The 21960-nt window shown below is 52.7% G+C and overlaps 4 protein-coding genes across 9 annotated transcripts; all 4 read left to right on the plus strand.

Moving 5' to 3' along the window:
- Positions 1–520: 520 nt before the first annotated feature.
- LOC117890515 (protein stoned-A) lies at positions 521–5883 on the plus strand. 4 transcript variants are annotated; one of them, XM_034795423.1, is made up of 3 exons: positions 521–924; positions 2517–3899; positions 4493–5883. In XM_034795423.1, the coding sequence occupies exons 2-3, from the start codon at positions 2546–2548 to the stop codon at positions 5863–5865; spliced, it is 2727 nt and encodes a 908-aa protein (XP_034651314.1). In that variant the 5' UTR covers positions 521–924; positions 2517–2545; the 3' UTR covers positions 5866–5883. The 4 variants fall into 4 exon arrangements, with proteins under 4 accessions (XP_034651314.1, XP_034651340.1, XP_034651331.1 ...); XM_034795449.1 differs by having other exon boundaries at positions 521–651; XM_034795440.1 differs by lacking the exon at positions 521–924 and adding an exon at positions 1999–2050 and having other exon boundaries at positions 2515–3899.
- LOC117890433 (protein stoned-B) lies at positions 5883–21573 on the plus strand. Of its 3 annotated transcripts, XM_034795273.1 has the most exons (7): positions 5883–7350; positions 7429–7887; positions 7956–9240; positions 9315–9566; positions 9649–9830; positions 9889–10099; positions 10175–12051. In XM_034795273.1, the coding sequence occupies exons 1-7, from the start codon at positions 5964–5966 to the stop codon at positions 10320–10322; spliced, it is 3924 nt and encodes a 1307-aa protein (XP_034651164.1). In that variant the 5' UTR covers positions 5883–5963; the 3' UTR covers positions 10323–12051. The 3 variants fall into 3 exon arrangements, with proteins under 3 accessions (XP_034651164.1, XP_034651156.1, XP_034651172.1); XM_034795265.1 differs by having other exon boundaries at positions 5883–7887; XM_034795281.1 differs by lacking the exons at positions 9315–9566; positions 9649–9830; positions 9889–10099; positions 10175–12051 and adding an exon at positions 21544–21573 and having other exon boundaries at positions 5930–7887; positions 7956–8295.
- LOC117890596 (farnesol dehydrogenase) lies at positions 17688–18995 on the plus strand. Its single transcript, XM_034795538.1, has 2 exons — positions 17688–18338; positions 18397–18995. Exons 1-2 carry the CDS (start codon positions 17775–17777, stop codon positions 18562–18564), a joined length of 732 nt encoding a protein of 243 aa, XP_034651429.1. The 5' UTR covers positions 17688–17774; the 3' UTR covers positions 18565–18995.
- LOC117890587 (farnesol dehydrogenase) lies at positions 19652–20602 on the plus strand. The gene is made up of 2 exons (XM_034795527.1): positions 19652–20319; positions 20379–20602. Exons 1-2 carry the CDS (start codon positions 19744–19746, stop codon positions 20544–20546), a joined length of 744 nt encoding a protein of 247 aa, XP_034651418.1. The 5' UTR covers positions 19652–19743; the 3' UTR covers positions 20547–20602.
- Positions 21574–21960: the final 387 nt, after the last annotated feature.

The following is a 21960-nucleotide window of genomic DNA, read 5'->3' on the forward strand; positions in this document are numbered from 1 at the left end:
AGGCAGTCTTTTGTTGGCTGCGATTTCTAGATAATTATAAAATAAATCTCCTGCTGCAAGGCTAAAGTTCTCCAATTAAATGTGCGTTTACCATCGTTATTGGACATTTTGCTTGACCTGCGCTGCAATCAGAAACTCAAGATGATTTTCAGACATTCGAAAAGGATTTTGCCACAGAATCAGGGTCACCGTTTCGAGTGCCCTTCCACATTTAACGGCAGCTGTGGAGGAGCTCAGCCAGGGCTGGTCAACTGGGTGGGCGCATGCGTTGCGATATTTGTGGGTCGTGCGTGGTGCACGGTGCGTGGTGCGTCGTGCATTCCAAATGTCAAGTGTCAAACGGTGACGTTGCTGACGTACGGCAGCAGCTATTGTTTCGAGCATCTTCGGTGAAGCTTTTTCGAAGCTACTGGAGCTCTTCGGGAGAGCAACAGAGTTCCCGCGGGAGAGACACACAACCCCCTACTCCCGCCACGCAACAGCTGTGGCCACGCTTTCGGTGGGCGCTTTGGCGTGGAAGCTTTTTTCGGCCGCAGCTTTTTGAAGGATACTGTTAGGTGGCACGGTAATGCTGCTCTGAAAGCACTTCCTATGGCATTTCGTGACATTTCACTCATTCTGTGCTAGATTTCCCGATAGTTCAAATCAGAGGTAACACAAATCGAAGATATTACGGCAGTAAAAACCCCCCAAAGTAAATAAGAACCAGCCAGCAACGGACTTCCAAAATAAAACCCACGCTCAACGCTCAATTCCTTACCCCGAAAAAAAAACTTAATTCGAGAAATTTCATTGATTTTGGCCCAAGAAAAGTGTGTATGGTGTGGTGTGCCACGAGGGGGAAAAAAACAGAACGTACGAACACAATTGTTTTTCCTGAATTTTTGCCTCCCCTTCACCCAACAAAGTGCGCAAGAGTGAGACGTAAGTTGCATAAGTTTTCAGAGAAAATCGAACTGTAAAATCTACCGAAAATCAACCAAATATCATGCAAAGTGTTGCCATCAAACAACACACAAACAAAAGAGAAAAGAAAACCCATTAAATATTCCTACAACGAGGTGTGTGACATATTTTTTTGAATGTTCATTTCGACTGTGAGAAAAGTGTGTCGGGGAAAGTGTGCAGAAAATTTGATTAGGAAAAAACTCGTGTAGTGCGAGTGTCCTACAAATATAAGAGATATTTATATACGTATATACTCCTATTTGAGATACGCTCTATGATGGATGTTTGCGCGTGGGAACGTACTCTCTCTTTCACTCTCGCCCGCTCGTTCGCTTGTCTCTTTTTCTCTATGCCCCAAAGTGCGTCTCTATATCATCGATTTTTCCAGCCAAAAAGAACAACAAAAGAGATGTTGGAGACACTACTGCCCCCCATTCGTAGAGCAGCGTGCTGTCCCGCTTCACTCTGTGAGCGCATACACATAATCCTTGAAAAGTGGACACCAATCCATACCCCTGCCCCTCTCTCCTGTCCCCTCTCCTCTGTCTGATCTTGAAATATTCAACCAATTGCATGGCAATTATCGATGACCCCCAATGATTGCGGCAGTCGCTCGCCAATAATGGATAATTGCTCTGACGCTGGCAAAGTGCCCGTCAACAGTCACTCAACCAACCAGTAAGTGCAGTGTGGGCGAAATCTATTGCCTGCCAGTGTGTCTTGAGCTTTGACTTTCGTGTTGAGTTGTGGCCTCTGTGGTGGAAAAGCTCGCCCGGTTCGGCCGAAGCTCGTGTGTAGGTACACCACATTCACAGAGCCACAGAGCCCCGCCAGGAAGCTCATTCAAAGAGAGCAGAGAACAGCATAGAGAGCATAGAGAGAGCGTGTACATTTTTTCCACGGCGTACACGGAACACGCACTCCACTCCTCACGTACAGGAAGCAGAGGGAACATCAATATCCTGTAGAGTAGAGCTGCACAGATTTCAAAGGAAATATCTAATGGATTTTCCCCAGAATAGGTAATACCACGAATCGAGTGTAGATTTTTGCGCGTGGCCCAAAACTCCGTATAGCCTTCAGTGGACATTTGGTGCGGCGGTGAGTGCGGGAGACGGGCTTGTGGGATTAACTAGTGACTCCAGTAGAAAAATCGCCACTTCATATGCATATACATACATACATACATATATGTATGTAAAATGTAAATGTAAAATGTAAATGTAAATGTAATGTGTCAATCAATCAAACAATCCCTCATCAATCAATCAGTTGACTGTCTGCGTAGCCTCGATGGGGAGTGTAGATGCAGCAGCTGCACCCTGCATACATTTTTTATGTGCCTTTGCCGATGAGTAGCTTACATAATAAGTATCCCCCCTCTCCCGCAGTGTCCAATCCAACACCACCACCACCACCACCAAAACCACCACAACCACTACTACCACCACCTACCCAGTCAGTCCATCATCCAGTCCTACGTAGAAGCCAACCTCTAGCTCCAGCATCCCCGTGTTATCGCTCCCGAAGGCAGTTGTGGGAGTGTAAGTTCTCGTACATATTTGCAGACCGATCTCGATGTCTCCGCAATTAGATAATGCTTAAGCTACCAAAGGGCCTAAAAAAGAAAAAGAAGAAGTCGAAAAAGGACCAAGAACTCTTCACCGAAGAGGAGCTCGAGCAGTACAAGCGCGAGCTCAGGGCCAAGCAGGAGGCGGCGGCCAATAAGTCGGACGCTGGCGAATCGGACGGTGGCGCATCGGACGTCGAGGGTGCCGCAGGCGCCACATACCACAGATCCTCTCTCGGGGACGCTCATCTAGCCGAATCCGGTGGTGCAACAACCTCAACTGACGACCACCACCACCACCACCAACATCAGCAGCATCAGCATCAGCAGCAGCAGCAGCATCAGCATCAGAGTTCCAGTGGAGGCGGAGGCGACGAGGAATGGGCCAAGTTTAAGGCGCTGACATCGGGCGTCGATACCATCCTACACAAGACCCAGGACGAGCTCGATCGCATCAAGAAGGAGTCCTTCTACCAGCGCCTGCCCTCGGCGGCCGAAAAGAAGAAGCAGGAGGAGGAGGAGGCAGCCCGTCTCGAGGCGCAGCGCCAGGAAAGGGAACGCCAACGCCTCGCGTTAATCGAGTCGCAGCGCGACAAGCTAGCAGAGGCCGTTGTCGAGCTCTCAGACTCGGAGGACGAGCAGCAGGACGAGGTCGATGATATCTTTGCCACCGACTACATCGAGGCCATCACCAGCGGAGAGCTCCAACTAGCCGTTGTACCCGACTCGCCCGTGTTCCAGGCGGACGACGGGCCCGATCCGTTCGACACCGCCTACGCGGAGAAGGTCATTGTCGGCGCCGACAAGGCCAAGGGCAACAAGAAGCTCGTCAGCCTCGGTGCCGCCGTCGAGGTACTCTCCGGACGCGTGGACCGCGACCACGCCCTAGCCCTAGCCAATCCCAAGCGAAAGCTACGCAAGGGCATCCAGAATCTATTGCTCAGCGAGAGCGTTGAGCTAGCCGATCCCGAGGCGGACCTTTTAGCCGCAGCCGCCAACGCCGAGCCGCAGCACAATCTGTTCGACGATCTTGTCGACGACGACCTCACCGAATCGGCTGGTCCCATTGACTTGAGTGTCTCGCTCCATCTGCACCTGATCAAGCCGCAGCGAGTCGACGAGGAGGACGAGGACGCAGAGCTAGCAGAGCTACAGGGGAGCTCCCTCAATCCGGATCTAGCCGAATTCGACGCCCTCAAGGACGAGGAGGACGACGAGTTTGCCGAACTAGCCGCCGAGTCGCTCACCAAAAAGGAGGACATCACCATCGTCAATCAGGTTGTCCTGCCGCCAGCCTCGCTACTCACCGAAGCCGTCGCCGAGGCCAGCTGGGCCGAGTTCGAGCCGGAGCCCGAGTCCGAGTCCGAGGAGCCACTATCAGGTGAGCCATCATCCAATGGCGGAGATACCCCTTGAACCCCGAACGCTGCATCTCAGCACACTTGCCACACACTCAACAAAACACAGAAAGTCATTTTAGTTTCAATTCCAACTCAACTGGATCTAAAAGTGTGCAACAACAAGTCGAAACATGTTCAAAGAGCAAACAGACTCCGCCACAAAATGCCTGAAATAATTATGCATGCACGGATCAAGCATCTATGTAAATTATGGGCTCGAAAAGCTGCACTCTGGCTGCTAGCCCTGCTACCACATTCCATTCCAAACAACAATTTGAATTTCCACTTAGAGAATTATTGAATGTATTTTTGCTTCTTGTTCGATTGCCACACTGAAGAAAGTTCCTTTATTTTGGGATATTGATTCTTTTCCTTTGTTTCTGCATTTGCTTATGCGTTGATCTTTGAGGGCAGGCGACAGACAACTGGATTGGACAGCTCTCTGCACGAATCACATAGATACATATCTGGGAACGATTCCCACTTGCTGCCTTCCCACATTTTCCTTTTCCTTTTCCTTTTCCTTTCAAATTGTTGTTGAGATTCCTTGTTAATTGTGGCTTGCATTTTGCAGGAAAACCAAAGCGCCCGCCGCCACCGGCCAGGCCTGCCACTGGACCACACATTGTACCTGGTGCCATCTACGTCAGTGAGGACGAGGACGAGCCGAACCTTGACGACGATCCGTTCAACACCAACTACGCAGAGCAGGTGATCAAGAAGACCACCGTACTCGAGGAGGACGACGACTTTGATCCGCGCGCCGAGGAGGAGACCACTGGAGGAGGAGCATCCTCATTGCTAGCGGCGCCCGGACGCGATCTTTTGGCCGGCAGTGCCACCGATCTTAGCAAGGTAGTGCCAGCGCCATTGGCGCCCACTCTTAGCATCGACCAAGAGCCGGAGGACTTTGATCCATTCGATACTTCAGCGGTCAGTGCCATCGTGCAGCCGAAGGCCACAGAGCTGCGCTTTCTGGAGCGGGAACTGCTCACAAACGAAACGAGCGGAGGACTCAGGCACTCGCTGAGCGATCCGGACTTTGATCCGCGGGCAGGACAGGCAGAGGAGAAGCCGCCGCCGCCGAGGCCACAGCCACCGCAAAGGCCCAGGCCACCGGTGCCACCGGTGCCACCGTCGCCATCCCACATCACTCCGGAGTTTGACGCCGCCCGCCGCAAGTCCTCGCTGAGCCTGAACATCCAGGCGAAGAGTGTGGGCTTCCTGGTGCCCGGACCGGATCTACTCGGTGCCGGTAATGAGGTTGGGGCCAACAAGAAGCCTCTGACGCCGTACTACGCACCCCCAGCCGCTGGATCTGCCAGCGGCAACCAATCGATTGCCGAGGGCATACCAGAGTCGGAGGATCCCTTCGACACCTCCTATGTGCCGGAGGCCAAGCTCAGCGACATCGAGCTGAAGCACATCGAGGCGGATCTAATCGCCGAGCCAACGCCCACGCTGCGACACAGCCTCTCCGATCCGGACTTTGATCCGCGTGCCCCGCCCACGCCCGTGCCCGCCGAGGTGCTGCTCGCCGTCGAGGAGAACATCGACATTAAGGTGCTGACACCCGCGCAGGAGCGCAGACACCTGCCGAACGCCGGCGGCGCCCGCAACGCCCAGGGACAGGAGTCGGACGAGGAGGAGGTCGATCCATTTGACACGTCAATTGCCGCCAATCTACAGCCGGGACAGACGGAGCTGAAGCTGCTCGAGAACGAGCTGCTGCCACAGAGAAGTGCCCAGGAGCTGGCCATTGACGCGCAGAGCGACGCCCAGGATCTGGGACTCGGCGACAAGGTGCTCACGCCCTCGCTGCCATCGCGCCCACCGCCGCCAGTGCGGCCGCAGGACATCGATCCTTTCGACACCTCCATAGCGGAGAATCTAGCGCCCGGCGAGACGGAGATTAAGCTGCTCGAAAGCGAACTAATCGAGCGCTAAGCAGCGAATCAGCAAACCAAACGAAAAACCAAAAAACCAAAAAACCAAAACCGAAAACCAAAACCAGAAGAAACAAAACCGAAAAACCCGAACCGAAAATGGCCAATCCGTTCCTCATGGACGATGATCTGGATGGCGGCGACATGGCCGCCAATCCCTTCCTAATGCAGTCAGAGCCAGAGGCAGGCGAGTCAGAGTCGAATCCATTCGGGGAGGCAGCCAACAGCTCCGCGACAGTGGCCTCAGCCGCCGCCTCGAATCCGTTTGCCTTTGGCGGCGATGATCTGGAGCCGGAGCCAGAGCCACCGATCAATGACATTGATCCGGCGATGAGCTTCTTTGGCACCACCATAGAGGCAGAGGACGATGCCCTCAGCCTCAAGTCGGCCGCTGGCGAGGAGGATGACGACGGCGGCAAGAGACAGCCTCCGCCGCCGCCACGGCCCCAGCCGCCGCAGAGCACACAGGATCTGATCAGCACGGTGTCCAGCCAGCTGGACGAGACCTCCTCGGAGCTGCTGGGCCGCATACCCGCCACCCGATCGCCCAGCCCCGTCTCCATGCGCGACCTTCACTCGCCCAGTCCCACGCCGGACTCGGGCCTCGCCGACCTGCTGGATGTCTCCGACAGTGGCTCCAATAATCAAATAATGGATCTCGATCTCATTGGCGGAGTCACTGGGCCCACAGGTCCTGCTCCAGTAACAGATGCTGCTCCAGCACCAGCTCCTGCTCCTGCTCCGGCTCCGGCTCCTGCGCCAGTTGCGGCTGCTGCTGTGCCTCCACCCGTTCCTGCTCCCCCTGCCAGCCAGCATGACAATCCCTTTGCGGTGCCCACGGCTGTGCCCAGCCTGCAGGGGGCCACGCCCATGCCCTCGCCGGCCAAGCAGCAGCCGCCGCGTCCCCCGCCGCCACGGCCAGTGCCGCCCAGGCCAACGCCACCGGCGCACATGGTGCAGCATGGGCAGCAGCAGCCGGCACCACCGCCGCAACGTCCGCCACCGCCGTCAGCCACAGCGCCAGCGGACTCGGAGGACTTGCTGGACATGTTCGGGACGACCAGCGGCAAGCCGGCCAAGCCACCGCCACCCAAGAGCAAGGAGGACATCCTCAGCCTGTTTGAGGCGCAGCCACAGCCCGTGGCCAAGCCCGATCTGCTGCACGACGATCTGCCCCAGGCCCCCCAGCTGGCCAATTCGGAGACGGAACGCGATGCGGACAACAATGGCGGCAGCAATGGCGACGATGAGGACGATGGGGAGGACAAGGATGAGCCCATCTTCACGTCCGTGCTGACGCGACCGGACGAGAGCACCCATGACATCACCTGCCAGCCGCAGGCGGCGACCCTGGCGGCGACCCTGGCCCACATGGCAGCGCCACAGGACACGACGGGCCGGCAGAGAGCACCCACGCCGGACATTGAGATCACCACGGTGGAGGATCTGCCACGCTCCGACGACGAGGATGAGCCAGAACCAGAACCAGAGCCAACAGCAGAAGCAGCGGCAGCAGCGGCAGCTCCAACAGAGAATGAAGAACCCGAGGCCGAGGCAGTCGCGTCACAGCCAGAGGCAGAGGCGGAGCCAGCACACGCGCCTGTCGAGTCGCCGCCCACAGAGTCACAGCCAGCGTTTGACACCACCACCATGGAGCTGGCGAGCGACGAGCCCGAGCAGATGGACACGGGCCTGGACTTTCCATTGGGCAGCGGTGGCCTGGCCAGCGGTCAGCTCTCAGCCAATCCCTTCGCCAGTCCCGAGGAGGAGGACGAGCCGAGCTTCGTGCCCGCTGCCGTGGTGGGCAACATATTTGCCGTGGACGACGATCCAGAGCCCGAGGTGGAGCCGACGGTGGAGCCGGCCGTGCAGCAGGCACCCAGCTATGGGGCCAACATCTTTGCCGTCGAGCCGGATGAGTTTGACGCCTTCTCGGCCAAGTTTGACTCCGTGAAGAAGGACAACATCAGCATACTGGACGGCTTCGGTGGCTCTGGGGCCATAACGCCCACGGGAGGAGATGGTAAGTCCAAGAGGGATCCACCGCCTCGACAGATCCAGCACCTAACCGATTCCCTTGACCATTTTCAGCTTGGGGCGACAGCGCCTTTGGGTCGGCCACCATTTCGGCGGCCAATGCCTTTGGCGATGCCCCCTCGGCGGACGATGGCTTCGGGAACGAGGACGATGACTTCTATGCGATGCGAGCGCCCGTGCGGGCCGAGTCCGTGGAGTCGGTGGACAAGGAATTCAGCGTGGTGATCCGCCCCAAGGCGGAGGGCACTGGAGGAGTGGCACCGCAGCTGGCACCACCGCCACCGCCAGCCAGGTCGGCCGTGCAGTCGGTCAGCCAGTCATCATCACCGCCGGCGACAGTCAATCCCTTTGAGGACGTGACCGGCTTCCCAGCTCCACCAGCAGCAGCGGCAGCTGCCGCAGAGTCGGGCGAGGCGGGCATTAAGCGCACAGACTCCCAGGACACGCCACAGACGCCGCTGTACGACGAGGATGTGTCCCAGCCGCTGGAGGAGTTCCCGCGCCTGCACTACGTCGGCCCCGGCTGGGAGATGCAGCTGCGGCAGCCGAACAAGAAGAAAATCACAGGCCAGCGCTTCTGGAAGAAGATCTTTGTGCGCCTCGTGGTGCAGAACGATGTGCCGGTGGTGCAGCTGCTGAACCAGCCCGGCGACAAGCAGCCGTTCCAGGAGCTGCCGCTGCAGCCCTCCTACTCGGTCTCGGAGATCGGCGCCCAGCAGTACGATCAGTTTGGCAAGATCTTCACCATGAAGCTGCAGTACATCTTCTACAAGGAGCGGCCCGGCGTCCGGCCCGGCCAGGTGACCAAGGCGGAGCGCATCACCAACAAGCTGACCAAATTCGCACAGTACGCCATCGCTGGGGACTACGAGGGCGTGAAGGAGTTCGGCAGCGATCTGAAGAAGCTGGGGCTGCCCGTCGAGCATGCGCCGCAGTCGTCGCAGCTGTTCAAGATCGGATCGATGACCTACGAGGACATGAAGCAGTTCTCCGTGTGCATTGAGGAGGCACTCTTCAAGCTGCCGGCACTGCGCGAGCGCGCGCTCACCTACAAGATGGAGGAGGTGCAGGTGACGGCCGTCGACGAGATCACCGTCGAGCAGGACAGCGAGGGCAAGATCCTCAAGCAGATTGCCCGCGTGCGCCTCTTCTTCCTGGCCTTCCTCACCGGCATGCCGACCATCGAGCTGGGCGTCAACGATATGTGGCGGCAGGGCAAGGAGGTGGTCGGCCGTCACGACATCATACCCGTGGCCACCGAGGAGTGGATTCGCCTCGAGGCGGTCGAGTTTCACAGCGTTGTCAATCAGCAGGAGTACGAGCGCACGCGCACCATTAAGTGAGTCCATTTTAGGGGCAAGAAAAGCAAAAGGACAGGAAGAACAAAGCTAAACGAACTTCGATTCCCCTTAGATTCCAGCCGCCGGATGCCAATTACATTGAACTGCTGCGCTTCCGGGTGCGTCCGCCAAAGAATCGCGAACTTCCGCTCCAGCTGAAGGCCACCTGGTGCGTCACCGGCAACAAGGTGGAGCTGCGTGCCGACATTCTGGTGCCAGGTTTCACCTCCCGCAAACTCGGCCAGATACCCTGCGAAGATGTCTCGGTGCGCTTCCCCATACCCGAGTGCTGGATCTATCTGTTTCGCGTGGAGAAGCATTTCAGGTGGGTGTCTGCCCCTCATGTCCTCCCCTCACTTCGTCGCTCGGTGAATAACTCGAAAATCTTACTGGGGTGGGTGGAACAGGTATGGATCGGTGAAGTCGGCCCATCGACGGACGGGCAAGATCAAGGGAATTGAACGCATACTCGGCGCTGTCGACACGCTGCAGGAATCGCTAATCGAGGTGACATCGGGCCAGGCCAAGTACGAGCATCACCATCGGGCAATTGTCTGGCGGTGTCCACGTCTGCCCAAGGAGGGTCAGGGTAAGGCTGCACGCAGTTTGCCCTCCCATTTCCCGATACAATTTCTGCTTCTCCTCAGGAGCGTATACCACGCATCAACTGGTGTGCCGCATGGCACTGACATCGTACGACCAGATACCCAGTGAACTGGCGCCATACGCATTCGTGGAGTTCACAATGCCCGCCACGCAGGTCTCGCATACCACCGTGCGCTCGGTTAGTGTCCAGGACTCGGACGCCGATGAGCCACCCGAGAAGTATGTCCGCTATTTGGCACGACACGAGTACAAGTGAGTATCAGGCACAAAGCAAACAATCACTTGAGGATCGGGGAACTTCAATTCGCTGTCTCTCCTTTGTTGCAGGGTTGGCATCGAGACCACGCACGGCGAGTCCACGAACGCGTATTTGGCGGCAACGCGTCCCATCAAGGAGGAGACCGCCAAGGAGGTGGCCACCAAGCCGGTCGCCTCCCCGGTCCCTCCCAGCGACTCGGACACGGACTCCAACTAAGCGCAGAGAAGCGCCCGATGCGATGGCTTTCTGTAGATATTCCTCGTGTGCATGGTTTACCCAAATCGATCTTTGTTATATACATACAAAATATATATAGATATATCTGCCCCATATACAATATATACTACCCATCTAGATATATACATACTGATATGTGTAATTTCATGTTCGCCCGTCTCCCCGCCCCACCCCGTTTGGCTTGTGCAGCGTGTTCATCGTCGCTCGCTCGCCCTTTGCTTTCGAGTATTAGATGAAGATTAGTTGACAATAATGTTAAGAGTACAGCAGCTGATGTGTGTGTGCGAAATGATAATGATGTGAAACTGAAACTGAAAACTCAAGATGTGAGGCAGAAGATGATGAGCACGGAAAACAAGAAGCTGAAGCTGAAGCTGAAGGCGCGACTGGCATGAGTGAAGGATGTGGATGTGTCAACGAAGGAGGAGGAAGCGAAGGAAACGAAAGCTAATGCCACCCCAACATACCCAACTCTAGACCTAGCCTTAACCGCGTTACTTATAGCCCCCCCCCTACGAGAGATCACGTTAATGTTTAGCCATTGGTAATATCAATCCATTGAGGCGTACGTAAAGTCAACCCATACATATGCATAGAGTTAATGTTTATAATCGAATCAGGACACACACACACACACACACACACATATTATATACATATATAATCGATGGACCTTCTTAGTTTGTAACTGATCGAATCGAAGCATTAAGCGACAAGTAATATGAAATGAAAAGCAATTACGCCACAAAAACAATGTTCAGCGAAGGCATCGAGTGACGTGACGTGACGTGACGTGATCGGAGCTCAAGTGGAAGTGGAAGTGAAAGTGAAAGTGGAAGAAGGCAACACGCACACATTCTCCCACATACTACCCAAATGCATAAGAAGTGGAAACTGTGGATGTGCATATGGATACCTACCCATGCTGCCAGCATATCATCATAGTTCACATAGCAGGACACTGGAGAGCGAATAGCAGCAGCTGATAGATGCAACTAAAGCCCCTCCTTCTGATACGACATAGCCCCTCCCCAGCCCCATTCATTCTCCTATTACAACAAAACGAAACCAAAAATAATATACTAAGCTTTACCATATTGATTTAATGGATACATTTAGAGACGAAAGAAAGGAAAGGAGCAAAGATTCAATGCATATTCAAGAAAAAAATGTTATTGTTGTGAATCAAATTAAATTATATTCAAAGTAAAAGTAAAAGCGTAAAAACTAAACTAAACAAAACCAAAACTAAAACCAGATATAGCAAAATCATCTTTGTTGGTCTACAAACACACACACACACACACACACACACACACACACACACACACACACACACACACACACTAACTACATAAATTAAATATAGTAACGGCTAAAACCGAGACAAAATAAGTGTGTGGACAAAATTGAAATGGCACACACACACACACACACAGAGATATTGATCGATCGATAAGCAGTTACCGATCGATGGGTATATATTGAGTTTACTAGCAATATTGCATACAACAAATAGATTTGTTAATTGAGTGTTAAATGAATATATTGTACCCACCCATCCTGCGCCCCACTTCCCTCCGCTTATCGACTATCCCTCAAACACAACCCAACCCATCCATGCGAAGGCATTCCATTCCATTTATAGTACTATATTTCGTACCACACATTTCGAGAGTCTCTCTCAATGGAGCAGCAGCTGCAGCAGTCATTACATATGGATGATAGAGAATTATGTATGTATATTGTATCCCTAAGGAGCTCCCTAAGAATCCCTCCCCCTCCCGTCATTCATTTACTGTATGTTACATTATTTAAATACGTTTAAACTCTACATATACTATATCGTATGTACAATAAAATGAAAACAGAAGAACAGAAACACAACCAAGCCGGATCGGATCGGATCGGATCAGATAATGCGAGTTACCCAATAAAACACTCTCACATGTTATATATATTAAATATACATACATAAATTGGCAGGCCCCAACCACACCCAAGCCCTGCCTGCCAAGAGCGCCGCCACATCATGTGTCCTCGTCCTGCGATTTGCATTGAAGGACTGCGGCACATGCTGTGACCTGCTCCAGGTACGTGGTCGGGGTCTGTCCCTATTATACAACAAAAAAACCAAAACAAAACAAAACAAAACAAAAATATGCGACGATCGCTAAAGGTATTAACCGATCAACTAAATACAATATAATGAATTATTATGAACCGAACAGCAAACGCATTATGGTGGAACCTTTACCTAGTCAAATGAGAAAAATAAATATGGAATCAACCAAAAATATTAAGCAATGCACTCAGGCGTCTCTTGACTTATTGGGAATGGGAGTGGGCCTGATCTGATGGGACATACCTACATCTATGAGAACTTGAAGCGATTCTTCAACCCTCGGTTATGGAACTCTCTCCGCTCTTCTGTTCTCAACTGTAGCATTGGACACGTTCGATTTGATCACATTTTATTTGATTTTGTTGCATTTGTTGACTGAGTTCTTTTCTCTTTTATCTCATGAGCATTCCTTATGCCTAATCGCAAAAATTCTTTGTTGAAGTTGTTTGCCAAATGTAAAAGAACTGCGGATGACATCCATCTCTGCGATCAAAGCATTCATTGCTTCAGTGTTTCGTTCTTTGTTCACTCTGTGACCCAATGCGGTGCTTGCCCCTGGCTTCATTTATCATCAACAGTTGTTGGATGTCTTTTTGCGAGGATTTTATTATTATTTCTTCATAATTTGATATACCAAATCCCGGGGCTTCCGCCCCAAAAAATTCCCAACAGCTACCCCCAGAGAGAGGACTGACTGCAGTTTTTGGCTGCATGTTGGGGCCATTTATCATGGGTTAGCCAGCAGCCAGAACTGCTGCAATCAGTGCACACATGTGCAGCGGAGATTTGGCCATGAAGTCCTCATAAAATATTATGCTCAACTTTTGCGCTTCGGCTCCGAGATGGCTCCTAAGGCCTTTGTACTGGCACTGGTAGTGGTCGTGGTCTCGGCGGAGGAGCTGACGTGACTGTTTTTTGAGTGGCCCCCGGGGCAATGCATTGGCTTTAGCTTTGGCTTTGGCTTTGGCAGTCAAATAAATGTACGACTCCCGGGGAATTCAAATCGGATGGAAGTTCGGAGGAGTACGGCAATCCTCGCTTTTCAGCACCTGTCCCGCGCCTAATGAGTTTACTGCGGAGCCCCCGCTGAACGTGTTGGAAATACGCTGTCAGCGAATTGTTTGCCGTGGCAAGTAAATTGTACTGCCCACTGCCCACTGCCCTTCCACACCCCTGCATAACTCTGGCATAGCTCCCCACCCCGTGCCTTGGCTTGAGGCTTGAGCACTTGTCCGGCACGTCTTTGGCCCCATTGTTGCACGGACCCAGCGGACTCCATCAATCTGTCGGCGAACACGTGTCTCCTGGCCCACATATGAATCAATAAATGAGTCAGTCGAACGAATGACACAAGCAAGCTGCCTGTCTGCCTGCCTCACTGCCCGACTGACTGCCTGCCTGCCTGCCTGCCTGCCTGACTGCCTGCTCCTTCTGCTCCATTGGCTTGAGCTTGTTTACGAATATGAGATTCCGACATCTGGCCACGAGGAGACAACACCCTGCGGCCTGTTATTGAATAATATTGAAAAGATTGACTGGCAGCTGCCGATTGAAGCGCCAAATGAGATTCACTTGTCCAAATATTCTCCTTCCCCTTCTGGACCCTCGAGGGCCGCACAGAAACGTTCCATTCCAGATGCCGCGGCCAAGACTTTTCGATTGTTTAACTGCTGCATGTCGTCGTAGCTGCCCAACTGACCACAGCTATGGCAGAACATTTTTCATCGTTGGACTTCAGTTTCTGCGAGTCAGTCGGTGTTCTCTCCATTTACCGCATTGGTAGACGCATTCCGGTGGATATCCGTGGGGCTGGACGCTTGCCAAACTCGGAGTGGCGGAAGCAGCTATCATAAACCGAAACCGAAACTGAAACTGAAACTGCACAAAGAAAGGATATCCTGTTCCCCAGTTGGCAAACGTCGGGCACTAATTACTGCCAGCCAAAATGCCGAGCCAAGTAAATTTTCGCAAAATTCGCATTAAAATCAAATCAATCACGGGACATCCTCGAACCGGTGATGGCGGCATTACATTTTGTTGCCCTCCCCCAGGAGTGCCGCAACAATGTGGAGCCACTCAGGAAGCGATTTGTGGGGCGCTTATTCGCTCAGTTTATAGGAGAACATAACACACGAAAAATTCCAAAACAGTTCCGTGCAGAATCCGATGCTTATTCGACAACGCCAGCACCTTTGGTGGGGTGGGTTGGGAAGGGGAGAGGAGAGGAGAGGACGGAGGTACACGTACACCTGGCTGGTGGGTCATAAAACCAGACCGGGCTTAACACATAAACCATCCGAATGGCACCCTCAGGATGGAAGGGCGGATGCTGCTGCTGCTGCTGGGTCTAAAGATGCTTCTGAGGCTGGGTTTAAGGATGCTCCACCCTCTGGGCTGGGGTAAGGTGTTGCTGTGTGTGTGCGCCACAGCTGCGTACATAATTATGCACGACGAGAAGCCAAGACAAATTGGCATAATGAAAACTGCTGGCAAAACGCCTTCGAGGGTCATGGCGAATGCAAATTGCAAATGTCACGTGTTCCTGCACATTTCACTTGTCGCCTGCCTGCCTGGATGCCGCATGCCGCATGCCGTTTGCCGTTTGCCGTTTTGTATTTTGTAAAATATTTCGCCTTTTCGCTTTTCGCATTTCGAATTTTGTATTGTATTTTGCATGCTGCCCTGGCCCTTCTGGTCGTAGCACATGTCCTCGGCCACATATGTATGCCAGGGCTGCATAAATTTCTATCACACGTTTGCGGAGTGCCAGTGGAGCCAACAGTCTAGAGCAAAGGGTCGTAGTCGTAGTCGTAGTCGCAGTGGTAGCTGTAGTCGTGGTTGTATGCGCGCCATCTTCCCAGCGATATCAAACGAATTAGCATAGAAAACTGCAAATTTGAATTATGGCCAGCGGCGGCGGGATGAAGATACAACAGAGCAGGAGCAGGAGCAGGAGCAGCAGGAGCTGAGCTGAAGAGCAGCAGCTGTTCCGGTTGCCACTGTTGAAGCGGCAAAATGTATGCGATGGGTAATCAAAGGAGAAAAAAAACTGAACAGCATCGGTAGTTATTGGGAGGAGGAACCCAAGAAAGCAGCTCAAATAATGCTCATCAGTACGAATTCAAGAATTCTCTAACTACTCAATACTAGAAATTCGATATATGAATGGATGTTGGTTAGATGATCTACGATCTATCTACTAATCATTGTGGTAAAGCGTGCTTACATACAGTTATGTATGTACATAGCTTACATGCTAAGCCACAGAGTCGTCACAGCGAGCAATTACACCGATCGGTAACAGCGTTTTAGCGTCAAGCAGTGCCTGAAGCGCTGTCATACTGTTAAAGTGTGGGTATTAACAGCGCTGTTACTTCTGTCACCAGTGCTGTTACTCCTGTTACCAGCGCTGTTACTCCTGTTACTCCTGTTACCAGCGCTGTTACTCCTGTTACTCCTGTTACCAGCGCTGTTACTCCTGTTACCAGCGCTGTTGTCTGTTATTTCGTGCTGAATTAGGCATCCTCCCTCGGCCAGTCAATGTACCCGGCTCTATAAATGAGGGCAGGCATGTGGGAAGCCCTTTTCCAATTTGCATGTGCATATGGAGTGGCCGAGTGCTCGGCATTGAACCCTGACCGCTGGAACTGGAGAGCTGCAGAGCTGGAGGACGTAGGATCTGTGCGAGTGCCAGACCAAACTGTTATACCAACAAACGAAAACGACTACTAATACTCGTGCATAAGTGTGTATTTGGTTAGCAGTGGAGAGGGGATTTGTGTGGAGTGGAGTGGAGAGGTAGGGCGTAGGAGGTGGGAGAGCATCCTGCCGAGTCTAATGCGACTAATAGATACTTGTTTGCCGAAAAGTTTGCGGCACTCGCACCACACTCCTTCTTGCTGTGTTACACTGCTTGATAGCTCCTTGGTGGCTCTGGCTCTGGTTCTGGCTATGGCTCCAACTCCCACCCCAGCCATTTGCCGTTCGATGGGTGGGTCTTTGCCCTTTGCAAATACGTAATCAGTGAAATTTTCATGCACATTTTTCTTCAGTCGTCTGCTTGGCAAACAAACGGCGCTTTGAGCTGACGCTCAACTTGAAATACGTTGCTCAATTTCCATAAACACGTGAGCAAATAACACGTGTGCCCAGGGCCAGGACTCTGGAATCAGAGGAGCCCAGAACCACACCAGCAGCATCAAGACCAATCGCAAGACATTCCGACGAGCGGATACCTGCTGGAGAACTCTCTTAAAGCAAAGCCAAGAAGTTGTTTGCGTTGTGCGAAATACTTATCCAATCAATCTCGTGTGCAATAAATTACTTAGATAATAAATTCAATTATTTATATCAATAATAATACTTTCGTTCTCTAGGCGCACCGTGGGTGTACCCAGAGCACCCAATGTAACCATTGCCGCAATTTGCCTGCGTAGGTGCCGGCCCAGACCGAATTCGTGCCACCGCCACCGCCACCGCCACTGCCACCGCCAATCTTCCACCAGTCGTCGTCTGTTTGAGTTTTGGCGCTGGAAAATGCGCCTCAAATTGATTTTTGTTTATATTTCAAAGGGAAAACTTTTGTGCAGCTGTCGAGTTTGTTGTTCTTCTTGTTTTATATTTTTGTTGCCGTTTTTCCCCGCCCTGCCCTGCCTTGGCTTGGCTTGGCTTGGCTTGCAGCTGCGACAAACTGGCGAATCCACGGCCCCCGTCAATATTTCATTACTGCTTCACTTCATACAACTTCGATTTGGCATTTCGATGGGGCATGGCCGGGCAGCAAAAGGTGCTCGTGCCCAAACCCTCGAAATGCGCCTTTAAGCCTTGACACAGTCATCGCTCTTTCTCCAGTGGGGCCATTACTCGCACAATGTTGCACAGCAGGATGGGTTTGACTCGTTCGTTGCTGGTTCCCCTTTGAAAATTTCACGATTTACGGCTTAGTTGAAGCTTTTCCGTTCATAAATCTAACATTTTTACAGCGATCAGCGATCAGCGATCAGCGATCCACAAGCCCTGACTCTGCTGAGGGTTCAAGGTGCACGCCCCTCAAGGGGAACCACCCAGGCGTCAATGGCTTAACGACGCTGTAAGTTGATCTACGATCTGCGGTCAGCCGTTGCATCACCGTACTGCACGTAACCCGAGACTCGAGTGTAAATCAATGCCCAGCCAGAGGCGCATAAAAGGGGATGCCCATGGAGCGGACAGAGATGTAAGCTGTGAAGCTGTGAAGCTGCGAAGCTGCCAAGTTTTCCCAGTGAGCGGAGACTGTCTGTGGCGTCAGTTGCTTTTCCAGCCTCGGCATGGAACGTTGGCATAATCGGGTGGCCGTGGTGACCGGCGCCAGTTCGGGTATTGGCGCGGAGTTGGCCAGAAAACTGATCGCCGCTGGTGTGGTGGTGGTGGCGCTGGCCCGACGCCTCGATCGCCTGCAGCAGCTGTCCCAAGAGCTGGGCCCGCAGCTGCACATCCGACAGTGCGATGTCACGGACGTGGACTCGGTGAATGCCGCCTTCGACTGGATCGAGGAGCGGCTGGGCGGCGCTGACATACTGATCAATAATGCCGGCAAGCTGTCGGGCGGCCAGCTGCTGACCATGTCCTTGGACACAGTCCAGCAGGTGCTGCAGACGAACATCATGGGCGTGGTCTACTGCACACAGCACGCCTTCCACTCGATGCGCCAGCGCCAGGCGCCCGGCCATGTGGTGCTGCTGAACAGCGTCGTGGGGCACTATCTGTTCAACTCGCTGCCGGGCAGCCAGCAGGAGCTGAACATCTATCCTGCCACCAAGCACGCGGTGACAGCCCTCACAGAGCTCTTTCGCCAGGAGATGCGGGAGTTCAAGACCCAAGTGAAAGTTACGGTACGTCAATGGAAATGATACAGAAAGTATATCCCACAGCTTGCGTTACTTTTTTCAGAGCATCAGCCCAGGCCTGGTGGACACGGAGATGGTGCCGGAGGCCTACAAATGCCTGCCCATGCTGCAGGCCGAGGATGTGGCCAATGCCATCATGTACGCCTTGGCGACCCCACCTCATGTGCAGGTGCACGAGCTGACCATCAAGCCCCTGGGCGAGCCATTTTAACTGACATCCGCATACCGCATACCGTTGAACTTTGCACTTTGCATACATTAGACACATGCACATACCCAAACATGCATAGACACACATTTATATGGTTATGGGTAGACACATACACACACACATATGTATATCCACTCCTCCGCTCCACTTTTTGCATAATTTAAAGGCTCTGCCCAGGGCGCTTGTTCGGGTCTAAGGGCACCTTTTGGTGTGTGCGGATAAGCAGCGTTCTCTTTGATCAAGATCAAGCTAAACCATCGACTATTAACTATCAACTAACATTTTTTTATAAGCAACTTAAATATTTCAATACGATACTCAATGTTCTTCGGTGATTTGGGGATAATTATTGGTATAAAATATTATTAGTGGGAATTATTCGAAATCAACAGAGAGCAAATTGTGATTATATTTGTATACTTTGAGCCTTAAATAATTGTTATGGATGGGCAAATACTTTCTCAGACTTGGAATTTGCAATACCTATTAGATACCCAAAAGTCTCTTCTATCAACAATAAACAATGACTTCAAAACATAATTGCAATCAGAAATAATAAATCTAAACTCTTACCATCAACACAGAACATTCCTTAGCTTAAAAATAATTGCATTGGTGTGATTTTTAGAATATAACTTATATGGCTTGCGGTACCAGGCAAATAAGGCTTCGATTTACATGAAAATATCCAATCGCAGCCCATTTATCGATCGATAATAATCGAATATGGTCTGAGGAATCGTGGCCAACGATTGCCAATTTTGATCAACGATCACTGGGGCAGTGGCGGGCACATGACTTTGCTTTGATGTGATATTTACGGTTGCCGTTTAACGTTTTAATTGCAACCACGAACGTGCCACCCAATGCCGCTTGCGCCACTTGCCACCTGCTCCGCCCCAGCCCTCGGGGGCGCCTCAATTATTCAGCTCACGTGTGAACCGTGCGCGCTTGGGCCGAGCCTCATTTAATAATTGATTTGCATAGGCAACGACGGGTGTGGCCAGCTGGGAAATGTCTTGGAGCTGGTTCCACATCCGCGAATCGGTGCGTAATCGCATATAAGACGCCAGCCGGCGGCCCTCCAGACTTAGTTGCGAAGAGTGCTCCACTGGACGAGGAGCAACAAGGGAATCCGGCGAACAAAACACCCAAAGGAACCGAATCCATCATCTAGCTATGGATCGTTGGCAGGACAGAGTGGCCGTGGTGACGGGTGCCAGCTCGGGCATCGGAGCTGCTGTGGCCAAGCAGCTGGTCGAGGCGGGCGTGGTGGTGGTGGGGCTGGCCCGGCGCATGGACCGCATGGAGGCGCTTCGGGCCGAGCTGCCGGAGGAGCTGCATGGCCGCTTCCATCTGATGCACTGCGACGTGTCGGACCTGGACTCGATTACGGCGGCCTTTGACTGGGTGGAGGAGCACCTGGGCGGCATCGACATTATGGTGAACAATGCCGGCTGCCTGTTCCCCGGCCAGCTGCTCACCCAGGATCTGCAGAAGCTCGAGCAGACCTGGCAGGTGAACATCATGGGCGTCCTGAACTGCACCCGTCGCGCCTTTCGCTCCATGCAGCAGCGCGACGTGCCCGGCCATGTGGTGCTGATCAACAGCCTCACCGGCGAGACGATCATCAATCCGCCGGGCGACGAGCTGCAGGTCCTCAACATGTATCCCCTGACCAAGCACGGCATCAAGGCCATGCTGGAGGTGCTGCGCCAGGAGTTTCGTGGCTTCAAGACCAAGATCAAGGTTACGGTGGGTTCCGATTTCATTTCCCCTAAATCTTAGTTCGATTAATTCCACTCGCCTTGCAGAGCATCACTCCGGGGGTCACGGACACGGAGATTCTGCCCCGGGGCTATGGTGACTTGCCCATGCTGAGGCCCGAGGACATTGCCGCTGGCATTATGTATGCCCTGGCCACGCCGCCGCACGTTCAGGTGCATCAGCTGACCATTAAGCCGCTGGGCGAGCCCTTCTAGGGCTGCCCATCCTCATCATCATCATGCCCGATGATGGCATCGCATTCGCTGAATATAGCTAGCAGTGGGTGTGTCTGAGGCGGCGGCCGCTCACCGACCAAAAATTGCGTTTTCTTTATTTGAAAATAGCTTCCGATGGGTGCAGGGATGGGGCTTGTGTCTGGGTGCTGCGGGGTGTACGGTGTGTGCCGAAAAATGCGAAAATAAGTTAACATTAGCATGACAAGACCAGGATGAGTCTTGGGTGGTGGCTGTGTGGAGCGGCAGCCGGAACAGGTGGCGCGTCCACATCCGCACCGGCATCCGCACCGGCATCCGCGAGCGTCTACAGCAACGACGCTTTCTGTCAATATTGAAAGCGTACGCGTTTGACATAAAATGTAATATAGTCGCAGCCCCCAAGACCCATACACAGCCGAAGTTCAGCCATGGAAGATGCACCAAAAGAAAGACAGAGAGCGAGAGCGAGAAGAGACAGTTAGATGCCAGAAATGCACTCAGAGAAATGCAATTGCTTGGTTGGCCGTAAATGCCGAACACCCGAATAGAGTTGAGAGTTGAATGCCGCTCTGAAATGTTTAAAGAACAAAAATAATGCCAGCTCGAATGTGTTCGCGTAACTCTCGTAAATTGATCCTCTTTTCCCGCTCATTTATTTGAACTCAACGCAGAAGAGGGCAAGTTATGTATTGGACTCGTAATTGGAACGCAACTTTTCCAGCTCCTCCAGCTGTGTGCGCATCTTAAGCTCTTACAGAAGTGCAAGTGCTCCCCGAGTGCTGCACTGATTGGGGCTTAGCTTTTAGAGACCAACGGAATACAATCTTCAGATATATTCAGGTGCGTGCTTCGCGCGCGCATTCTTGCAGTGCATTTTGCCGTTTTGCATTTCATTTTGGGAGTATTTTGTGCGAGCACACATGGCGCATTCCTCCATCCGCTCGGGCTGGGCACCAAAGTCAGACAACTTTTATGACTTGCCTGCAAACAGGAGGCAAGCAGTGGCAGCAGCGGCATAAGCTGCTGCAGTAACGGTAATGGTGATGCTTATGCTTATCGTGGCAGCAGGAGCACCAGCAGCAGCTCCAGCTCCAGCTCCAGCTCCTGCTCCAGCATATCCAACATCCAGCGTTCGTTACGCGTCACTCGCGTCACGCCAAGTTGTCAATGTTGCATATAAACACGATGTTGTCAATGTTGCCGCCGTTGCAATATTGTTGGAAGGAATTCGGGTGCGAGGCAACTGGGGCTGCTCGTTTGCTTGTCTGTGTCTGTGTCTGTGTCCGTGTCTGTTTCGGTGGCAGCTTTCTTGCACCTCAGCGCACCTGCTCTGGCAGCAGTCTGCCACAAATAGAGCCAATAATGTCGCGGTTCCTTGTTGCCCCTGTCCCTGTCTCGCGTCTCGCGTCTCTCG

Source organism: Drosophila subobscura, chromosome A, assembly GCF_008121235.1.
Source record: "Drosophila subobscura isolate 14011-0131.10 chromosome A, UCBerk_Dsub_1.0, whole genome shotgun sequence".
NCBI classification, from domain to species: Eukaryota; Metazoa; Arthropoda; class Insecta; order Diptera; family Drosophilidae; genus Drosophila; species Drosophila subobscura.

What these genes read in the sequence shown, in the direction of transcription:
- LOC117890515 (XM_034795423.1), top strand. Translation starts at nt 2,546, where the DNA reads ATGCTTAAGCTACCAAAGGGCCTAAAAAAGAAAAAGAAGAAGTCGAAA. An exon ending in GTCCGAGGAGCCACTATCAG is followed by an intron (nt 3,900 to 4,492) that starts GTGAGCCATCAT and finishes TGCATTTTGCAG; the next exon opens with GAAAACCAAAGCGCCCGCCG.
- LOC117890433 (XM_034795265.1), top strand. Translation starts at nt 5,964, where the DNA reads ATGGCCAATCCGTTCCTCATGGACGATGATCTGGATGGCGGCGACATG. An exon ending in CGCGTGGAGAAGCATTTCAG is followed by an intron (nt 9,567 to 9,648) that starts GTGGGTGTCTGC and finishes TGGGTGGAACAG; the next exon opens with GTATGGATCGGTGAAGTCGG. An exon ending in TTGGCACGACACGAGTACAA is followed by an intron (nt 10,100 to 10,174) that starts GTGAGTATCAGG and finishes CCTTTGTTGCAG; the next exon opens with GGTTGGCATCGAGACCACGC.
- LOC117890596 (XM_034795538.1), top strand. Translation starts at nt 17,775, where the DNA reads ATGGAACGTTGGCATAATCGGGTGGCCGTGGTGACCGGCGCCAGTTCG. An exon ending in AGACCCAAGTGAAAGTTACG is followed by an intron (nt 18,339 to 18,396) that starts GTACGTCAATGG and finishes TACTTTTTTCAG; the next exon opens with AGCATCAGCCCAGGCCTGGT.
- LOC117890587 (XM_034795527.1), top strand. Translation starts at nt 19,744, where the DNA reads ATGGATCGTTGGCAGGACAGAGTGGCCGTGGTGACGGGTGCCAGCTCG. An exon ending in AGACCAAGATCAAGGTTACG is followed by an intron (nt 20,320 to 20,378) that starts GTGGGTTCCGAT and finishes CTCGCCTTGCAG; the next exon opens with AGCATCACTCCGGGGGTCAC.